Here is a 23393-nt window from a genome sequence, read left to right on the forward strand (position 1 = left end):
TGGACGCATGGAGTCAGTCATACCCTCCCATCCTTATCTCATCATGGACGCATGGAGTCAGTCATGCCCTCCCATCCTTATCTCATCTGGACGCATGGAGTCAGTCATACCCTCCCATCCTTATCTCATCTGGACGCATGGAGTCAGTCATACCCTCCCATCCTTATCTCATCATGGATGCATGGAGTCAGTCATACCCTCCCATCCTTATCTCATCATGGACGCATGGAGTCAGTCATACCCTCCCATCCTTATCTCATCATGGACGCATGGAGTCAGTCATACCCTCCCACCCTTATCTCATCTGCACGCATGGAGTCAGTCATACCCTCCCACCCTTATCTCATCTGGATGCATGGAGTCAGTCATACCCTCCCACCCTTATCTCATCTGGACGCATGGAGTCAGTCATACCCTCCCACCCTTATCTCATCTGGACGCATGGAGTCAGTCATACCCGCCCACCTTTATCTCACCTGGACACATGGAGTCCACCTCATCCCCTCACATAACAGACACATGGGTCTTACCCATCCTCATCTCACCTCACCACCCAGCCCCCACCAAAATCAGACATATGGGGTCCTTACCCTTCCACAAAATGGACACATGGAGTCTGCCTCACCCTTCCACATAGTGCACACAGAATCCACCCCGACCCCCCTATATGCTGGACACCGGACGTTCACCTTAACTCATAACAAACTAGACACATAGAGGCTGACACACCTTTCCAAATGGAAACATGGAGTCAGTCTTGCGTGCCCACATACTAGACACATGGAGTTTGCTTCACCCTCCCTTATACCGGACACATTGAGTCTGTTTCACCCTCCCACATACTAGACACATGGAGTTTGCTTCACCCTCCCTTATACCGGACACATTGAGTCTGTTTCACCCTCCCACATACTAGACACATGGAGTTTGCTTCACCCTGAGTCTGTTTCACCCTCCCACATACTAGACACATGGAGATCAGGGGGTTCATTATAGAAGAAATCATTAAAGTGGAACTCCAGCCAAAACCTCCATCTATTTCGGATATGGAAGAGGCAGAACTCTTTTTGGAGGTTTCCCCTCACTTCCTGTCCCAGAGACACAACCCCTCCAAACTCATGGGAATCCTCCCTGCTGGGGACACAGAAAACTGGAACTCTGCTGGTGACTGGCGGGCTCCTAGGGCCATTACTGGCCCCTTCCTCCAACACATCTAAGGGGCCCCACTATCCAATGCCTATGTGTGGCATGGGTCATGTGACCTCACCAGCCATCAATATAAAAGGCCAGTTGGGCAGCCAGTCACTCAGTGGAGCTCTTCTCCCCTCACACTGAGACATCTCCTGTTTGTGTTTCGTATTTTGTAGGACTTGGCTCAGCGAAAGCAAAACATGAACCGCCTCAAACGCACACAAGGGTTGTCGGGCCTTTCATGTCTGTAAACATTTGTACAGGAATGTGCGCCGACAAGGACTCAAATTGTGTCTTCGACTATTTGTGCTTCAAAGCAATGCCAATAGGGACAACGGCTGGGCACGTGTCACCACCAGAACAACCAACAAGGACTGCTAAGGGTCATTCAATACAGAGGACCACCATGACACAATGTTCTGACAGCCTGTCTGCCACCAATCTCCTGAAGATGGAAAGCCAAAACGGTTCTTCTCTCTTCTGGTTGGAGCAGGGAATTGTTAAAACTCCTGAAGGTTTTTCTGCCATCCGTGTACAATTGTGTGACCTCCCTTCATTTCCTGTTCTGTAGACACAACAGGAAATGACAGAAAACCTCTCAAAAGTGAGAGAAATCCCATTTGGAAAGTTGTCACCAGAACAGGTGTCCCCGTTGGAAGGTTTTACTCCCTCTCTGTTCTGGTGACAAATCAAAATGTTGGCTATCCCATCACTTATCTTTGGAGAGGGAGGGTGGGATCATAAGCATAAGCACCACTTTACAAAGAGATCCCCCAGATATGAGCACCACCTTACAAGCAGTTCCCCCATGGACAAGCACCACCTTAGGAAGAGTTCCCATGGAACAAGCTCCATCTTAGAAAGAGTTCCCCTAGGGATGAGCACCGCCTTACAAAGAATTCCCTCAGGGATGAGCACCACCTTACAAGCAGCTCCCCCATGGACAAGCACCACCTTAGGAAGAGTTCCCATGGAACAAGCACCACCTTAGGAAGAGTTCCCCTAGGGATGAGCACCGCTTTACAAAGAATTCCCCCATGGACAAGCACCACCTTATGAAGAGTTCCCCCTGGAACAATCACCCTTAGGAAGAGTTTTCCTGGAATAAGAAACACCTTAGGAAAAGTTCCCCTTAAGGATTAGCACCATGACCGTGAAGTGTTCCCCCAGGGATGAAGAAGAAGAGTTTCCCTTGATACAAGCAGCACCCTAAAAAGTTTCATGGGATAAGTTAATCACTCAGGAAGAGTTCCCCCTGAGATGAACACCCCCACCACAAAAAGTGTTAACCCTGGGAAAGCACCATCTTAGGAAGAGTTCCCCCATGGACAAGCACCATCTTAGGAAGAGTTCCCCCATGGACAAGCACCATCTTAGGAAGAGTTCCCCCATGGACAAGCACCATCTTAGGAAGAGTTCCCCCATGGACAAGCACCACCTTAGGAAGAGTTCCCCCATGGACAAGCACCATCTTAGGAAGAGTTCCCCCATGGACAAGCACCACCTTAGGAAGAGTTCCCTCAGGGCTGAGCATCACCTTAGGAAGAGTTCCCTCAGGGCTGAGCATCACCTTAGGAAGAGTTCCCCTAGGGATGAGCACCACCTTAGGAAGAGTTCCCCCATGGACAAGCACCATCTTAGGAAGAGTTCCCCCATGGACAAGCACCACCTTAGGAAGAGTTCCCCCATGGACAAGCATCATCTTAGGAAAAGTTCCCCCATGGACAAGCACCACCTTAGGAAAAGTTCCCCTAGGGATGAGCACCACCTTAGGAAGAGTTCCCCTAGGGATGAGCACCACCTTAGGAAGAGTTCCCCCATGGACGAGCACCATCTTAGGAAGAGTTCCCCCATGGACAAGCACCATCTTAGGAAGAGTTCCCCCATGGACAAGCACCATCTTACGAAGAGTTCCCTCAGGGCTGAGCATCACCTTAGGAAGAGTTCTCCTAGGGATGAGCACCACCTTAGGAAGAGTTCCCCCATGGACAAGCACCATCTTAGGAAGAGTTCCCCCATGGACAAGCACCACCTTAGGAAGAGTTCCCCCATGGACAAGCATCATCTTAGGAAAAGTTCCCCCATGGACAAGCACCACCTTAGGAAAAGTTCCCCTAGGGATGAGCACCACCTTAGGAAGAGTTCCCCTAGGGATGAACACCACCTTAGGAAGAGTTCCCCCATGGACGAGCACCATCTTAGGAAGAGTTCCCCCATGGACAAGCACCATCTTAGGAAGAGTTCCCCCATGGACAAGCACCATCTTAGGAAGAATTCCCCACTTGGACAAGCACCATCTTAGGAAGAGTTCCCCCATGGACAAGCACCATCTTAGGAAGAGTTCCCCCATGGACAAGCACCATCTTAGGAAGAGTTCCCCCATGGACAAGCACCATCTTAGGAAGAGTTCCCCCATGGACAAGCACCATCTTAGGAAGAGTTCCCCCATGGACAAGCACCACCTTAGGAAGAGTTCCCTCAGGGATGAGCACCACCTTAGGAAGAGTTCCCCCATGGACAAGCACCACCTTAGGAAGAGTTCCCTCAGGGATGAGCACCACCTTAGGAAGAGTTCCCCCATGGACAAGCACCACCTTAGGAAGAGTTCCCTCAGGGATGAGCACCACCTTAGGAAGAGTTCCCCCATGGACGAGCACCACCTTAGGAAGAGTTCCCTCAGGGATGAGCACCACCTTAGGAAGAGTTTCCCCATGGACAAGCACCACCTTAGGAAGAGTTCCCCCATGGACAAGCACCACCTTAGGAAGAGTTCCCCCATGGACAAATACCACCTTAGGAAGAGTTCCCTCAGGGATGAGCACCACCTTAGGAAGAGTTCCCCTAGGGATGAGCACCACCTTAGGAAGAGTTCCCCTAGGGATGAGCACCACCTTAGGAAGAGTTCCCCCATGGACAAGCACCACCTTAGGAAGAGTTCCCCCATGGACAAGCACCACCTTAGGAAGAGTTCCCTCAGGGCTGAGCACCACCTTAGGAAGAGTTCCCCCATGGACAAATACCACCTTAGAAAGAGTTCCCTCAGGGATGAGCACCACCTTAGGAAGAGTTCCCCCATGGACAAGCACCACCTTAGGAAGAGTTCCCTCAGGGATGAGCACCACCTTAGGAAGAGTTCCCCCATGGACAAGCACCACCTTAGGAAGAGTTCCCCCATGGACAAACACCACCTTAGGAAGAGTTCCCCTAGGGATGAGCACCACCTTAGGAAGAGTTCCCCTAGGGATGAGCACCACCTTAGGAAGAGTTCCCCCATGGACAAGCACCACCTTAGGAAGAGTTCCCCCATGGACAAGCACCACCTTAGGAAGAGTTCCCTCAGGGCTGAGCAACACCTTAGGAAGAGTTCCCTCAGGGCTGAGCATCACCTTAGGAAGAGTTCCCCCAAATAAGAGTACCACTATATGAAGAGTTCCCCCATGGACAAGCATCACCTTAGGAAGAGTTCCCTCAGGGATGAGCACCACCTTAGGAAGAGTTCCCTCAGGCCTGAGCACCACCTTAGGAAGAGTTCCCCCATGGACAAATATCACCTTAGGAAGAGTTCCCCCATGGACAAATACCACCTTAGGAAGAGTTCCCTCAGGGATGAGCATCACCTTAGGAAGAGTTCCCCTAGGGATGAGCACCACCTTAGGAAGAGTTCCCCCATGGACAAATACCACCTTAGGAAGAGTTCCCTCAGGGATGAGCATCACCTTAGGACGAGTCCCCCCAAATAAGAGTACCACTATATGAAGAGTTCCCCCAGGAACAATCACTCATAGGAAGAGTTTTCCTGGAATAAGAATTGCTTATGCAGAAACGGGCAAATCATTTGATTGTTTTTGGAAAAGAGCTCCTTTCTCATTGGCTTGGATATGTGTGTGTAGACTGGCACCTCTGCTGAACGTCACACGATTCGAGAACCTGGGCTATCAGCAAATCAGCGCACGTACTCTATGCTGGCAAACAAAAATGTGAAATTCTGAAAAAGATGAGCTTTGCTAGAAATGGATGAATTGTGCCCAGAAGCAGGTGATACGGGCGGGGGAGGGGGCTGATGGTGAGGGAATTTACCTCGGAAAGTCCTGTTTTTTCCTCCTTTGAAGTTTGCAAGATTTCAGGATTTAGCCCTCTAAAATAAAAGTTGTGTGGAAAGTTTTCTTTGAAAGAGAACCTGTATTAACTGATTGCTGCCAATTACCTGGTGTCCAGTCCTATGTAGCTGGGGGGGAGGGGGGTCCGTCATGCCTCTCTTTGAAGTGATTAATCCTTTTATCTGTTAGTGGCCGGAGGAAATTCTAGACAATGAATGGCGGTGAGAGGCCGGGAGATGAAAAGACAAGGGGGGTCAATAATACTTGGCCAATATAACCCCCATCCCCCACAGGAATACGAGGTGCTGTGTGCTGACAGATCATAATTAATTTCCTGTATGCAGATCATCATTTTATAACTCAGAAATCCCTACATTTCATTTCGACGGACTTTTGTAAACAAGTAACGATCTTTTTATCAACGACCAACCAAACTCCGAGCATGGGTTCAATATGATTGGCTGGTGTGGAGAGATACAAACAGTTCTCCTTTCATTCTTGTAGGCAAGGCTTCCTGGCTGAGGACCGCCGTCACTTTTCTTGGTTAGAACTGAGAAATATCTGTGTTTCCATTCTCCAGGATTTCCCAAAGTTAACAAAACTCAGGAGCTCTGCGTCAGCGAAGGGAAAAGTACTATACAAAGTGCAAAGTGGGTGGATGGCGCCAATGCAGCAACAAAAACGGCTACAAAGAAAAATGGAAAAACCTCGGCGATCGCTCTTCCTGCTCAGCAAATAAACAATTACACCCAATTGTAAATTATCTTCAAAATTTGAGTTTTTTTCACACTTTGACCAGATCTGGATGGCAGATGTCGGTGAAATAACCTCCATCAAAGTATGGTGCAAATGTGGCCTCCAGAGTGGAATTCTGATCAATTCTATAAGAAAAATGCCAAAATATACATTTGGCCCTTTTCGGCACAGACCCTTCCCCACATCTTCCCCCAGAATTCCCAGACTCCCTGCCCCTCCCTTTCTCATTTCGGGATGTGAATAGCTCAGCAGGGAGAAGATCTAATGGAAAGTGGTTGTGGCCTCCATGGAGACCCGATGTCAGATGTGAAATATCTCAGCAATATCTGAGCCCTGCTAGGACACAAGAGACGGGCCGCCGCTTCATGTCAGGAGGACGAAACTTCATGGAACATCAAGTACAGGGGCAGAGACTTCTGGGAATCCACGGCAATGGCTTGTGGGCAAAGGACAAAACGTTCAGAAATAATATCCAGATGAGGTTTTATGGTCAGAGACAGAGAGGACAATCAACCAGAGACAGAGAGGACAATCAACCAGAGACAGAGAGGACAATCAACCAGAGACAGAGAGGACAATCAAACAGAGACAGAGAGGACAATCAACCAGAGACAGAGAGGACAATCAACCAGAGACAGAGAGGACAATCAACCAGAGACAGAGAGGACAATCAAACAGAGACAGAGAGGACAATCAACCAGAGACAGAGAGGACAATCAACCAGAGACAGAGAGGACAATCAACCAGAGACAGAGAGGACAATCAAACAGAGACAGAGAGGACAATCAACCAGAGACAGAGAGGACAATCAACCAGAGACAGAGAGGACAATCAACCAGAGACAGAGAGGACAATCAACCAGAGACAGAGAGGACAATCAAACAGAGACAGAGAGGACAAGCAACCAGAGACAGAGAGGACAATCAACCAGAGACAGAGAGGACAATCAACCAGAATAAAGTGTACCCAGAGAGATCCCTGAACAGGACTGGATCTGTCCTACCTGATGGAGAATGTCAGAAGTGTGACAGAGACGCAGTATTCCCCGTTCACTCGGCACGCTTCTGTACCACGAGTCCCAACCCGCAAGTAACATCTGACAGGTAGGCATGACCAGGGAAGGCTAGTATGTATTAGGCACCCCCTTATATCAGGAATCCCTATCAGAGTCCCTCCTTACATCAACTGTCCTCATCAGAGTTCCCCCTTACATCAACTGTCCCCATCAGAGTGCCCCCTTATATCAGGAATCCCTATCAGAGTCCCTCCTTACATCAACTGTCCCCATCAGAGTGCCCCCTTACATCATGTGTCCCCATCAGAGTGCCCCCTTACATCATGTGTCCCCATCACAGTGCCCCCTTACATCATGTGTCCCCATCAGAGTGCCCCCTTACATCAACTGTCCCCATCAGAGTGCCCCCTTACATCATGTGTCCCCATCAGAGTGCCCCCTTACATCAACTATCCCCATCAGAGTGCCCCCTACATCAAATGTCCCCATCAGAGTGCCCCCTTACATCATGTGTCCCCATCAGAGTGCCCCCTTACATCAACTGTCCCCATCAGAGTACCCCTTACATCAACTGTCCCCATCAGAGTGCCCCCTACATCAAATGTCCCCATCAGAGTGCCCCCTTACATCATGTGTCCCCATCAGAGTGCCCCCTACATCAACTGTCCCCATCACAGTGCCCCCTTACATCATGTGTCCCCATCAGAGTGCCCCCTTACATCAACTGCCCCCATCAGAGTGCCCCCGACATCAACTGTCCCCATCAGAGTGCCCCCTTACATCAAATGTCCCCATCAGAGTGCTCCCTTACATCATGTGTCCCCATCAGAGTGCCCCCTACATCAACTGTCCCCATCAGAGTGCCCCCTTACATCAAATGTCCCCATCAGAGTGCCCCCCTTTACATCAAATGTCCCCATCAGAGTGCTCCCTTACATCATGTGTCCCTATCAGAGTGCCCCCTTACATCAACTGTCCCCATCAGAGTGCCCCCTACATCAAATGTCCTCATCAGAGTGCCCCCTACATCAAATGTCCCCATCAGAGTGCTCCCTTACATCATGTGTCCCTATCAGAGTGCCCCCTTACATCAACTGTCCCCATCAGAGTGCCCCCTTACATCAAATGTCCCCATCAGAGTGCCCCCTACATCAAATGTCCCCATCAGAGTGCCCCCTTACATCAAATGTCCCCATCAGAGTGCCCCCTTACATCAAATGTCCCCATCAGAGTGCCCCCTACATCAAATGTCCCCATCAGAGTGCCCCCTTACATCAAATGTCCCCATCAGAGTGCCCCCTTACATCAAATGTCCCCATCAGAGTGCCCCCTACATCAAATGTCCCCATCAGAGTGCCCCCTTACATCAAATGTCCCCATCAGAGTGCCCCCTTACATCAAATGTCCCCATCAGAGTGCCCCCTTACATCAAATGTCCCCATCAGAGTGCCCCCTACATCAAATGTCCCCATCAGAGTGCCCCCTTACATCAAATGTCCCCATCAGAGTGCCCCCTTACATCAAATGTCCCCATCAGAGTGCCCCCTACATCAAATGTCCCCATCAGAGTGCTCCCTTACATCATGTGTCCCTATCAGAGTGCCCCCTTACATCAACTGTCCCCATCAGAGTGCCCCCTTACATCAAATGTCCCCATCAGAGTGCCCCCTACATCAAATGTCCTCATCAGAGTGCCCCCTTACATCAAATGTCCCCATCAGAGTGCCCCCTACATCAAATGTCCTCATCAGAGTGCCCCCTTACATCAAATGTCCCCATCAGAGTGCCCCCTACATCAAATGTCCCCATCAGAGTGCCCCCTTACATCACGTGTCCCCATCAGAGTGCCCCCTACATCAAATATCCCCATCAGAGTGCCCCCTACATCAACTGTCCCCATCAGAGTGCCCCCTTACATCAAATGTCCCCATCAGAGTGCCCCCTTACATCAAATGTCCCCATCAGAGTGCCCCCTACATCAAATGTCCTCATCAGATTGCCCCCTACATCAAATGTCCCCATCAGAGTGCCCCCTACATCAGTTGTCCCCATCAGAGTGCCCCCTACATCAGTTGTCCCCATCAGAGTGCCCCCTACATCAAATGTCCCCATCAGAGTGCCCCCTACAGCAAATGTCCCCATCAGAGTGCCCCCTACAGCAAATGTCCCCATCAGAGTGCCCCCTTACATCATGTGTCCCCATCAGAGTGCCCCCTTACATCAACTGTCCCCATCAGAGTGCCCCCTTACATCAACTGTCCCCATCAGAGTGCCCCCTTACATCATGTGTCCCCATCAGAGTGCCCCCTTACATCAACTGCCCCCATCAGACTGCCTCCTACATCAAATGTCCTCATCAGAGTGCCCCCTTACATCATGTGTCCCCATCAGAGTGCCCCCTTACATCAAATGTCCCCATCAGAGTGCCCCTTACATCAAATGTCCTCATCAGGGTGCCCCCTACATCAACTGTCCCCATCAGAGTGCCTCCTACATCAACTGTCCCCATCAGAGTGCCTCCTACATCAACTGTCCTCATCAGAGTGCCCCCTACAGCAAATGTCCTCATCAGAGTGCCCCCTACATCAAATGTCCTCATCAGAGTGCCCCTTACATCATGTGTCCCCATCAGAGTGCCCCCTACATCAAATATCCCCATCAGAGTGCCCCCTACATCAAATATCCCCATCAGAGTGCCCCCATACATCATGTGTCCCCATCAGAGTGCCCCCATACATCATGTGTCCCCATCAGAGTGCCCCCTACATCAAATATCCCCATCAGAGTGCCCCCTACAGCAAATGTCCCCATCAGAGTGCCCCCTTACATCATGTGTCCCCATCAGAGTGCCCCCTACATCAAATATCCCCATCAGAGTGCCCCCTACAGCAAATGTTACCATCCGAGTGCCCCCTACATCAAATGTCCCCATCAGAGTGCCCCCTACATCAAATGTCCCCATCAGGGTGCCCCCCTACATCAAATGTCCCCATCAGAGTGCCCCCTACATCAAATGTCCCCATCAGAGTGCCCCTTACATCAAATGTCCCCATCAGAGTGCCCCCTACATCAAATGTCCCCATCAGGGTGCCCCCCTACATCAATTGTCCCCATCAGAGTGCCCCCTACATCAAATATCCCCATCAGAGTGCCCCCCTACATCAGTTGTCCCCATCAGAGTGCCCCCTTACATCAAATGTCCCCATTAGAGTGCCCCCCCAACATCAAATGTCCCCATCAGAGTGCCCCCTACATCAAATGTCCTCATCAGAGTGCCCCCCTACATCAAATGTCCTCATCAGAGTGCCCCCTATTTAAACTGCCCCCATCAGAGTGCCCCCCTACATCAGTTGTCCCCATCAGAGTGCCCCCTACAGCAAATGTCCCCATCAGAGTGCCCCCTACATCAAATGTCCCCATCAGAGTGCCCCCCTACATCAGTTGTCCCTATCAGAGTGCCCCCTTACATCAAATGTCCCCATCAGAGTGCCCCCCAACATCAAATGTCCCCATCAGAGTGCCCTCTACATCAACTGTCCCCATCAGAGTGCCCCCTACATCAAATGTCCTCATCAGAGTGCCCCCTACATCAAATGTCCCCATCAGAGTGCCCCCTACAGCAAATGTCCCCATCAGAGTGCCCCCTACAGCAAATGTCCCCATCAGAGTGCCCCCTACAGCAAATGTCCCCATCAGAGTGCCCCCTACATCAAATGTCCCCATCAGAGTGCCCCCCTACATCAGTTGTCCCCATCAGAGTGCCCCCTTACATCAAATGTCCCCATCAGAGTTTCCCCTACATCAGTTGTCCCCATCAGACTGCCCCCTACATCAAATGTCCCCATCAGAGTGCCCCCTACAGCAAATGTCCCCATCAGAGTGCTCCCTACAGCAAATGTCCCCATCAGAGTGCCCCCTACATCAAATGTCCCCATCGGAGTGCCCCCCTACATCAGTTGTCCCCATCAGAGTGCCCCCTTACATCAAATGTCCTCATCAGAGTGCCCCCTTACATCAACTGTCCCCATCAGAGTGCCCCCCTACATCAGTTGTCCCCATCAGAGTGCCCCCCTACATCAGTTGTCCCCATCAGAGTGCCCCCTACAGCAAATGTCCTCATCAGAGTGCCCCCCTACATCAACTGTCCCCATCAGGGTGCCCCCCTACATCAACTGTCCCCATCAGAGTGCCCCCTACATCAACTGCCCCCATCAGGGTGCCCCCTACATCAGTTGTCCCCATCAGAGTGCCCCCTACATCAAACGTCCTCATCAGAGTGCCCCCTTACATCAACTGCCCCCATCAGAGTGCCCCCCTACATCAGTTGTCCCCATCAGAGTGCCCCCTACAGCAAATGTCCCCATCAGAGTGCCCCCTACATCAAATGTCCCCATCAGAGTGACCCCCTACATCAGTTGTCCCCATCAGAGTGCCCACTTACATCAAATGTCCTCATCAGAGTGCCCCCTTACATCAACTGTCCCCATCAGAGTGCCCCCCTACATCAGTTGTCCCCATCAGAGTGCCCCCCTACATCAGTTGTCCCCATCAGAGTGCCCCCTACAGCAAATGTCCTCATCAGAGTGCCCCCTACAGCAAATGTCTTCATCAGAGTGCCCCCTACATCAACTGTCCCCATCAGAGTGCCCCCTACATCAACTGCCCCCATCAGGGTGCCCCCTACATCAGTTGTCCCCATCAGAGTGCCCCCCTACATCAACTGTCCCCATCAGAGTGCCCCCTTACATCAACTGCCCCCATCAGAGTGCCCCCCTACATCAGTTGTCCCCATCAGAGTGCCCCCTACAGCAAATGTCCTCATCAGAGTGCCCCCTACATCAAATGTCCTCATCAGAGTGCCCCCTACAGCAAATGTCTTCATCAGAGTGCCCCCTACATCAACTGCCCCCATCAGGGTGCCCCCTACATCAGTTGTCCCCATCAGAGTGCCCCCCTACATCAACTGTCCCCATCAGAGTGCCCCCTTACATCAACTGCCCCCATCAGAGTGCCCCCCTACATCAGTTGTCCCCATCAGAGTGCCCCCTACAGCAAATGTCCTCATCAGAGTGCCCCCTACATCAAATGTCCTCATCAGAGTGCCCCCTACAGCAAATGTCCTCATCAGAGTGCCCCCCTACATCAACTGTCCCCATCAGGGTGCCCCCTACATCAACTGTCCCCATCAGAGTGCCCCCTACATCAACTGCCCCCATCAGGGTGCCCCCTACATCAACTGCCCCCATCAGGGTGCCCCCTACATCAGTTGTCCCCATCAGAGTGCCCCCCTACATCAGTTGTCCCCATCAGAGTGCCCCCCTACATCAACTGCCCCCATCAGGGTGCCCCCTACATCAGTTGTCCGCATCAGAGTGCCCCCCTACATCAACTGTCCCCATCAGAGTGCCCCCTACATCAGTTGTCCCCATCAGAGTGCCCCCTACAGCAAATGTCCTCATCAGAGTGCCCCCTACAGCAAATGTCCTCATCAGAGTGCCCCCCTACATCAACTGTCCCCATCAGGGTGCCCCCTACATCAACTGTCCCCATCAGAGTGCCCCCTTACATCAACTGCCCCCATCAGGGTGCCCCCTTACATCAGTTGTCCCCATCAGAGTGCCCCCCTACATCAACTGTCCCCATCAGAGTGCCCCCTTACATCAACTGCCCCCATCAGAGTGCCCCCCTACATCAGTTGTCCCCATCAGAGTGCCCCCTACAGCAAATGTCCTCATCAGAGTGCCCCCTACATCAAATGTCCTCATCAGAGTGCCCCCTACAGCAAATGTCTTCATCAGAGTGCCCCCTACATCAACTGCCCCCATCAGGGTGCCCCCTACATCAGTTGTCCCCATCAGAGTGCCCCCCTACATCAACTGTCCCCATCAGAGTGCCCCCTTACATCAACTGCCCCCATCAGAGTGCCCCCCTACATCAGTTGTCCCCATCAGAGTGCCCCCTACATCAAATGTCCTCATCAGAGTGCCCCCTACATCAACTGTCCCCATCAGGGTGCCCCCTACATCAACTGTCCCCATCAGAGTGCCCCCTACATCAACTGCCCCCATCAGGGTGCCCCCTACATCAACTGCCCCCATCAGGGTGCCCCCTACATCAGTTGTCCCCATCAGAGTGCCCCCCTACATCAGTTGTCCCCATCAGAGTGCCCCCCTACATCAACTGCCCCCATCAGGGTGCCCCCTACATCAGTTGTCCGCATCAGAGTGCCCCCCTACATCAACTGTCCCCATCAGAGTGCCCCCTACATCAGTTGTCCCCATCAGAGTGCCCCCTACAGCAAATGTCCTCATCAGAGTGCTCCCTACAGCAAATGTCCTCATCAGAGTGCCCCCTTACATCAACTGTCCCCATCAGAGTGCCCCCTACATCAACTGTCCCCATCAGGGTGCCCCCCTACATCAACTGTCCCCATCAGAGTGCCCCCTTACATCAACTGCCCCCATCAGAGTGCCCCCCTACATCAGTTGTCCCCATCAGAGTGCCCCCTACAGCAAATGTCCCCATCAGAGTGCCCCCTACATCAAATGTCCTCATCAGAGTGCCCCCTACATCAAATGTCCCCATCAGAGTGCCCTCTACATCAACTGTCCCCATCAGAGTGCCCCCTACATCAACTGTCCTCATCAGGGTGCCCCCCTACATCAACTGTCCCCATCAGGATGCCCCCTTACATCAACTGTCCCTATCAGGGTGCCCCCTACATCAACTGTCCTCATCAGGGTGCCCCCTACATCAACTGTCCCCATCAGAGTGCCCCCTACATCAACTGTCCCCATCAGGGTGTCCCCTACATCAACTGTCCCCATCAGGGTGTCCCCTACATCAACTGTCCCCATCAGGGTGTCCCCTACATCAACTGTCCCCATCAGGGTGCCCCCTACATCAACTGTCCCCATCAGGGTGCCCCCTACATCAACTGTCCCCATCAGGGTGCCCCCTACATCAACTGTCCCCATCAGGGTGCCCCGCTACATCAGTTGTCCCCATCAAGTCTCATGGATTAGTGAATGCACTCTTGAGGGGGAGGGAACAAATAAAATTTGGAGGGCACAGCCCACTCCTGCACCCCACTAGATCTGGGCCTTCACTAGTTGGAATAATCCAGCATTGTCCAAAAATCATCCAGCGTGCTGGACATTTTACTGGGGATGTTTTCAGGGAAATTGTATGCAGAGATCCGGGGACTGGCAAATCTGTACCAATCTCTGGAGCCACCAATACTACTTTCAACTGCTCCCCTCCTGAATGCCATCCATTGGGAAGGGATCCTGGAGGAAATTTCCAGCACGCTGACACGTCATTACCTTGTAACATCTCAGCGTCTGTGGCTGAAAAAGAGTTAAATCCATTTTCTTCTGAGATGGTGGCCCCAGAGCCGGCCCCTCGGACACAATAAATGAAATCGTCACGTTATAATGGGTCTAACACAAAGTTGTGCTCTTGACTCCAATTTATCTTCAAACTCCTCCAAAAGGGATGATTGCCCCAAGAATTCTGCTTCTCCTTCCACTTCAAAGCCGCGCGGATCTCTAAGTGAGCGTGTTTCCAGAGCCCGGGGCCACAAACAGCTCAGATACAATCCGCTCCTAATTGTCCACAGTTGGCGTCAGATGTGCAGTGCGGCCGGAGGTCATCAAGCGTGGCTCCCGTCCCTTCATCACGTTGTGTGCTGGTCATTATGGAAGCCTTTCATCGGTCAGTCATCTCCATCCACAGCTTCCTCATGGTCTGTGCTGCTTTAAAGGGACACTCCAGCCAGAAACATATCACCCAGCTGAACTGGAACACAGCCGGCCTGCTAATGTTCTGAACGTGACCAGGCTCCTTGCGCCTTCCTTGGTCTCAGCACCATCCAACGTCTTCTAGTCCTGACCACGCCACTGCATGGCGGACATACAGCACCATCCAACGTCTTCTAGTCCTGACCACGCCACTGCATGGCGGACATACAGCACCATCCAACGTCTTCTAGTCCTGACCACGCCACTGCATGGCGGACATACAGCACCATCCAACGTCTTCTAGTCCTGACCACGCCACTGCATGGCGGACATACAGCACCATCCAACGTCTTCTAGCCCTGACCACGCCACTGCATGGCGGACATACAGCACCATCCAACGTCTTCTAGTCCTGACCACGCCACTGCATGGCGGACATACAGCACCATCCAACGTCTTCTAGCCCTGACCACGCCACTGCATGGCGGACATACAGCACCATCCAACGTCTTCTAGTCCTGACCACGCCATTGCATGGCGGACATACAGCACCATCCAACGTCTTCTAGTCCTGACCACGCCACTGCATGGCGGACATACAGCACCATCCAACGTCTTCTAGTCCTGACCACGCCACTGCATGGTGGACATACAGCACCATCCAACGTCTTCTAGTCCTGACCACGCCACTGCATGGCGGACATACAGCACCATCCAACGTCTTCTAGTCCTGACCACGCCACTGCATGGCGGACATACAGCACCATCCAACGTCTTCTAGCCCTGACCACGCCACTGCATGGCGGACATACAGCACCATCCAACGTCTTCTAGTCCTGACCACGCCACTGCATGGCGGACATACAGCACCAAAACACGTGACAAGACATGCAGCCCGACCCAGAGAGTCGACTAATTCCGGAGCACACTGGCTGGACTTTGGCTCAGTTGCCATGTCTGCCATACTGGAAATATCTGGAATGTGGTGGAAGTTGTGAAGGATCTGACCTCATGGCCTTTCTTCTGGCCTGGTGCAGAGTGACCACACCATATGGGAGTTGTGACAAGAGGTCATCACGCTGGCAGACACAGACGGATGTCATGGGTGAAGGTACACACCTCGGACATCACCTGGGACTGTCACTGTGCTCTGGGTTCATTCAGATACAGTGACCCCCCGGGGACACGGCTCTGTATGGAGAGCTATCTCCCAGCTCTGTTATCCAAGGTGTTGATCATACTTCCCTCCACACAGAAATCCACAAGAAAAGGACAGTCACCCAATGACAGGTCACATCTTCTACCATGGGCTCCGGGGCCCCTACCTGGAACAGGCACCCCAGACTTATAGAACACCCCGCTTACTGGTCCAAAGCAGAAGATCCCGTCACAGGATACTGACCACCTCTAGGCTGACCACAATGTATGAAATCCCGTACCATCCCCCAACCATGGAACCTGAAGAAGAGGGACACCATGGGAAAGAGAAGACATGCGGCACGCAGAGCGCGGCACAAAGAGCGCGGCACGCAGAGCGCGGCACGCCAAATATGGGAGTGGCTACAATGTGCTAAATACTGGGTGTAGCTTAAAGGTGTATGGTTAGAGCCTGAGCCTATGTATTGTGTACACCTTACATTGAGAACACGCCTTGTACCCACAACACGCCCCATAATCACCTGGCTGTGAGAGACAGTCCACCGTACATCAACCTAAAGGACCAGAACAAACATTATATATATATATCCTGTATATACACATACATGGAGAACACTATATACCCTGTATATACACATACATGGGGAACACTATATATCCTGTATATACACATACATGGGGAACACTATATATCCTGTATATACACATACATGGAGAACACTATATATCCTGTATATACACATACATGGAGAACACTATATACCCTGTATATACACATACATGGAGAACACTATATATCCTGTATATACACATACATGGAGAACACTATATATCCTGTATATACACATACATGGGGAACACTATATACCCTGTATATACACATACATGGAGAACACTATATATCCTGTATATACACATACATGGGGAACACTATATATCCTGTATATACACATACATGGGGAACACTATATATCCTGTATATACACATACATGGAGAGAACACTATATATCCTGTATATACACATACATGGGGAACACTATATATCCTGTATATACACATACATGGGGAACACTATATATCCTGTATATACACATACATGGAGAACACTATATATCCTGTATATACATACATGGAGAACACTATATATCCTGTATATACACATACATGGAGAACACTATATATCCTGTATATACACATACATGGAGAACACTATATATCCTGTATATACACATACATGGGGAACACTATATATCCTGTATATACACATACATGGGGAACACTATATATCCTGTATATACACATACATGGAGAGAACACTATATATCCTGTATATACACATACATGGAGAACACTATATATCCTGTATATACACATACATGGGGAACACTATATATCCTGTATATACACATACATGGAGAACACTATATATCCTGTATATACACATACATGGGGAACACTATATATCCTGTATATATACATACATGGAGAACACTATATATCCTGTATATACACATACATGGGGAACACTATATATCCTGTATATACACATACATGGAGAACACTATATATCCTGTATACACATACATGGGGAACACTATATATCCTGTATATACACATACATGGAGAACACTATATATCCTGTATATACACATACATGGAGAACACTATATATCCTGTATACACATACATGGGGAACACTATATATCCTGTATATACACATACATGGAGAACACTATATATCCTGTATATACACATACATGGAGAACACTATATATCCTGTATATACACATACATGGAGAACACTATATATCCTGTATATACACATACATGGAGAACACTATATATCCTGTATATACACATACATGGAGAGAACACTATATATCCTGTATATACACATACATGGGGAACACTATATATCCTGTATATACACATACATGGAGAGAACACTATATATCCTGTATATACACATACATGGGGAACACTATACTGTATACCCTGTATATACACATACAGTGAAGGAAATGTGTATTTGCCCCCCCCCCCCCCGATGGTGAATGTTCGCCCCTCACACAGAAATGATCGGTCTAACAATGGAATGTTCACCCCTCACACAGAAACGATCGGTCAAACAATGGAATGTTCGCCCCTCACACAGAAATGATCGGTCTAACAATGGAATGTTCGCCCCTCACACAGAAACGATCGGTCTAACAATGGAATGTTCGCTCCTCACACAGAAATGATCGGTCTAACAATGGAATGTTCGCCCCTCACACAGAAATGATCGGTCTAACAATGGAATGTTCGCCCCTCACACAGAAATGATCGGTCTAACAATGGAATGTTCGCCCCTCACACAGAAACGATCGGTCTAACAATGGAATGTTCGCTCCTCACACAGAAATGATCGGTCTAACAATGGAATGTTCGCCCCTCACACAGAAATGATCGGTCTAACAATGGAATGTTCGCCCCTCACACAGAAATGATCGGTCTAACAATGGAATGTTCGCCCCTCACACAGAAATGATCGGTCTAACAATGGAATGTTCGGTGTAACACTGAGAGACAGAATACAACAACAAATTCAGCAGAAATGCGTCTAACAAATGATGACGGATCTGCATGTTCATGAGGGAAAGAAGGATTTGATCCCCTATCATTCAGCAGGATTTCTGGCTCCCAGGTGTCTCTCATACAGGTAACAAGCTGAGATTAGAAGCAGTCTCTTAAAGGGAGTGCTGCTAATCTCATTGTGTTACCTGTATAAAAGACACCTGTCCACAGGAGCCATCAAACCATCAGATTCCAAACTCTCCACCATGGCAAAGACCAAAGAGCTGTCCAAGGATGTCAGGGACAAGATGGTAGACCTACACAAGGCTGGACTGGGCTACCAAACTATGGCCAAGCAGCTTGGTGAGAAGGTGACAACAGTTGGTGCAATCATTCACAAATGGAAGAAACACAAAACAAGTGTCAGTCTCCCTAGGTCTGGTGCACCATGCAAGATCTCACCTCGTGGAGTGTCAATGATCATGAGAACAGTGAGGAATCATCCCAGAACTACACGTGAGGATCTTGTCAATGATCTCCAGGCAGCTGGGACCACAGTCACCAAGAAAACAATTGGTAACACACTACGCCGACAAGGACTGAGATCCTGCAGTGCCCGCACGGTCCCTCCGCTCAAGAAAGCCCATGTCCAGCCCGTCTGAAGTCTGCCACTGAACATCTGAATGATGCCGAGGAGGACTGGTGGGAATTGTTGTGGTCAGAGAAGACCAAAATCCAGCTCTTTGGCATCAACTCAACTCGCCGTGTTTGGAGGAAGAGGAATGCTGCCTATGACCCCAAGAACACCATCCCAACTGTGAAACATGGTGGTGGAAACATTCTGCTTTGGGGGGGTTTCTGCTAAGGGGACAGGACAACTGCACCGCATCAAAGGGACGATGGATGGGGCAATGTACCCTCAAATCTTGGGTGAGAACCTTCTTCCCTCAGCCAGGGCATTGAAAATGGGTGGTGGATGGGTGTTCCAGCATGACAATGACCCAAAACACACGGCCAAGGCAACAAAGGAGCGGCTCAAGAAGAAGCACATTAAGGTCCCGGAGTGGCCTAGCCAGTCTCCAGACCTTCATTCGACTGAAAATCTGTGGAGGGAACTGAAAGTTCGAGTTGCCAAACGTCAGCCACCAAACCTTAATGACTTGGAGAGGATCTGCCAAGAGGAGTGGGCCAAAATCCCTCCTGAGATGTGTGCGAACCTGGGGGCCAACTCCAGGAAACGTCTGACCTCTGTGATGGCCAACAAGGGATTGGCCACCAAGTACTAAGTCATGTTTTGTGAAAGGGATCAAATCCTTCTTTCCCTCATGAACATGCAGATCCGTCATCATTTGTTAGACGCATTTCTGCTGAATTTGTTGTTGTATTCTGTCTCTCAGTGTTACACCGAACATTCCATTGTTAGACCGATCGTTTCTGTGTGAGGGGCGAACATTCCATTGTTAGACCGATCATTTCTGTGTGAGGGGGAACATTCCATTGTTAGACCGATCATTTCTGTGTGAGGGGGAACATTCCATTGTTAGACCGATCATTTCTGTGTGAGGGACGAACATTCCATTGTTAGACCGATCATTTCTGTGTGAGGGGCGAACATTCCATTGTTAGACCGATCATTTCTGTGTGAGGGGGAACATTCCATTGTTAGACCGATCATTTCTGTGTGAGGGGCGAACATTCCATTGTTAGACCGATCATTTCTGTGTGAGGGGCGAACATTCCATTGTTAGACCGATCATTTCTGTGTGAGGGGCGAACATTCCATTGTTAGACCGATCATTTCTGTGTGAGGGGCGAACGTTCAGCATCAGCAGGGGAGCAAATACACATTTCCTGCACTATACATGGAGAGAACACTATATCCAAGTCTAAGAACTTCACTAACTGCAAACTATACAACAACAAGCAGAGTGCAGGGGTCAGGATTATGTAATGTACAACACAGAGCAGAGTGCAGGGGTCAGGACTATGTAATATACAGCATAGAGCAGAGTGCAGGGGTCAGGATTATGTAATATACACCATAGAGCAGAGTGCAGGGGTCAGGATTATGTGATATACAACATAGAGCAGAGTGCAAGGGTCAGGACTATGTAACATACAACATAGAGCAGAGTGCAGGGGTCAGGATTATGTGATATACAACATAGAGCAGAGTGCAAGGGTCAGGACTATGTAACATACAACATAGAGCAGAGTGCAGGGGTCAGGACTATGTAATATACACCATAGAGCAGATTCAGGGGTCAGGACTATGTAATATACAGCATAGAGCAGAGTGCAGGGGTCAGGACTATGTAATATACAGCATAGAGCAGAGTGCAGGGGTCAGGATTATGTAATATACAACATAGAGCAGAGTGCAGGGGTCAGGACTATGTATTATACACCATAGAGCAGAGTGCAGGGGTCAGGACTATGTAATATACACCATAGAGCAGAGTGCAGGGGTCAGGACTATGTAATATACACCATAGAGCAGAGTGCAGGGGTCAGGACTATGTAATATACAACATAGAGCAGAGTGCAGGGGTCAGGATTATGTAATATACAGCATAGAGCAGATTCAGGGGTCATGACTATGTAATATACAGCATAGAGCAGAGTGCAGGGGTCAGGACTATGTAATATACAGCATAGAGCAGAGTGCAGGGGTCAGGACTATGTAATATACAGCATAGAGCAGAGTGCAGGGGTCAGGACTATGTAATATACAGCATAGAGCAGAGTGCAGGGGTCAGGACTATGTAATATACAGCATAGAGCAGAGTGCAGGGGTCAGGACTATGTAATATACAGCATAGAGCAGAGTGCAGGGGTCAGGACTATGTAATATACAGCATAGAGCAGAGTGCAGGGGTCAGGACTATGCTCTCTCCATCCCTTTGAGACTATAGAGAGGCACATCACTGCTGGAACTAATACAGCATAGGGCTCTGGGACACAACATGGGGCTCCAGGACACAGCATGGATCTTTGAGGTGCTGGAATTGTGTTGAAATTCCAGGACAGTCCTGCAGAATCCAGGACAGTTGGGGGGGAGGGGTATAGAGTGGTGATGTCACTCCTGTATTATATACCTTATATCTTCAGGACAGTGATGTCAGAACCCATAAATGAGTAATAATTGGCATGACTTACTTTGTTGTGATAAATACATCGGCCTCCAGTATGGCTTCCCTCCAGACCTGGACCTGCTGCCACTGTGGTGTTGGGGTCCCCTCTTCCCAGGACAGACGGTCACATTCTCCACCCTGACGGTTGTCTTGTCAGATGTCCCTCCATCAGCCCGACAATCTCAAGTTCCACAGACGAGGGGTTGGGGTACAGGGAATTTTCTGTACGTAGTCAGCAATGATTTCTTCTGCCCCACAGAACAGGACAGGGTCCCTTCAAGGACTAGATGGTGGATGGACAATAGCCGCATTGGATGGACAATAGCCGCATTGTCCTTCTTCATAGATCAGTGTGGAAGCCCGGAGCCCTTTGGGCACACAGAGCACTCTACAGACTATACAGCCGCTCATCAGTCATCATGTGCTTAGCTGGCCATAGATGAATACAAAAACAAATGAAAATTCAAACAAAAATGTAAACGTTCTTTGGATCTAACATGCCACGGCCTAATCATTGTTTCTGCTCATCTGCAACAGTAAACATTGTTTTTTCCAATCGATTCCTACGACTATTCCTACTGTTCATGGCCACATCATTATTCTTCAAACAACTGACCTGCAAAAGATTGGAAAATTGTTCATCCGAAAAAAGATTTCCAACATGTTTGTTGACTTTAGACCTTGAAAAGGAAATCAACTGTCACAGTAACCACATGAACCATACGAAAATCGAACAATCGGTCTACTGACTCGAGGTTTCTTCCGATTTTCCATCCATCTATGGCTTGCTTAACATGTTGTCTTCTAGGTGACATATAGAGAGGTAGTACCATACCTGTACATGTCTATAGGACCAATCATCAATGATCGTATGTAGGATGAGGTCTTCTAGGTGACATATAGTGAGGTAGTACTACGCCTGTACATGTCTATAGGACCAATCATCAATGATCGTATGTAGGATGAGATCTTCTAGGTGACATGTAGAGAGGTAGTACTATGCCTGTACATGTCTATAGGACCAATCATCAATGATCGTATGTAGGATGAGGTCTTCTAGGTGACATATAGTGAGGTAGTACTACGCCTGTACATGTCTATAGGACCAATCATCAATGATCGTATGTAGGAGGAGGTCTTCTAGGTGACGTATAGAGGTAGTACTATGCCTGTACATGTCTATAGGACCAATCATCAATGATCGTATGTAGGAGGAGGTCTTCTAGGTGACATATAGAGGTAGTACTACGCCTGTACATGTCTATAGGACCAATCATCAATGATCGTATGTAGGATGAGGTCTTCTAGGTGACATATAGAGAGGTAGTACTATGCCTGTACATGTCTATAGGACCAATCATCAATGATCGTATGTAGGAGGAGGTCTTCTAGGTGACATATAGAGAGGTAGTACTACGCCTGTACATGTCTATAGGACCAATCATCAATGATCGTATGTAGGATGAGGTCTTCTAGGTGACATATAGAGAGGTAGTACTACGCCTGTACATGTCTATAGGACCAATCATCAATGATCGTATGTAGGATGAGGTCTTCTAGGTGACACATAGAGGTAGTACTATGCCTGTACATGTCTATAGGACCAATCATCAATGATCGTATGTAGGATGAGGTCTTCTAGGTGACATATAGAGAGGTAGTACTATGCCTGTACATGTCTATAGGACCAATCATCAATGATCGTATGTAGGATGAGGTCTTCTAGGTGACATATAGAGAGGT

At 49.5% G+C, this 23393-nt stretch overlaps 1 protein-coding gene across 2 annotated transcripts in view; it reads right to left on the reverse strand.

Moving 5' to 3' along the window:
- LOC149429401 (axin-2-like) overlaps window positions 1-22238 on the reverse strand; it is a 40631-nt gene extending 18393 nt beyond the window's left edge. The window contains exons 1-2 of one of the 2 annotated variants that reach the window (XM_089666451.1): window positions 21676-22238; window positions 16481-16513 (exon numbers count right to left, since the gene is read on the reverse strand). Coding sequence is in view for 1 of the 2 variants with exons in the window: in XM_089666449.1 (XP_089522575.1) it covers window positions 21676-21694 (19 nt within the window). In the remaining variant the exon portion in view is untranslated. The remainder of the gene's footprint in view (window positions 1-16480; window positions 16514-21675) is intronic. The other variant, XM_089666449.1, reaches the window with a different exon arrangement.
- Between the last annotated feature and the right edge of the window lie 1155 nt (window positions 22239-23393).

Source organism: Staurois parvus, unplaced genomic scaffold (assembly GCF_062004578.1).
Source record: "Staurois parvus isolate SC_StPar_1 unplaced genomic scaffold, SC_StPar_1.0 ptg002717l, whole genome shotgun sequence".
In the NCBI taxonomy this organism is placed as follows: domain Eukaryota; kingdom Metazoa; phylum Chordata; class Amphibia; order Anura; family Ranidae; genus Staurois; species Staurois parvus.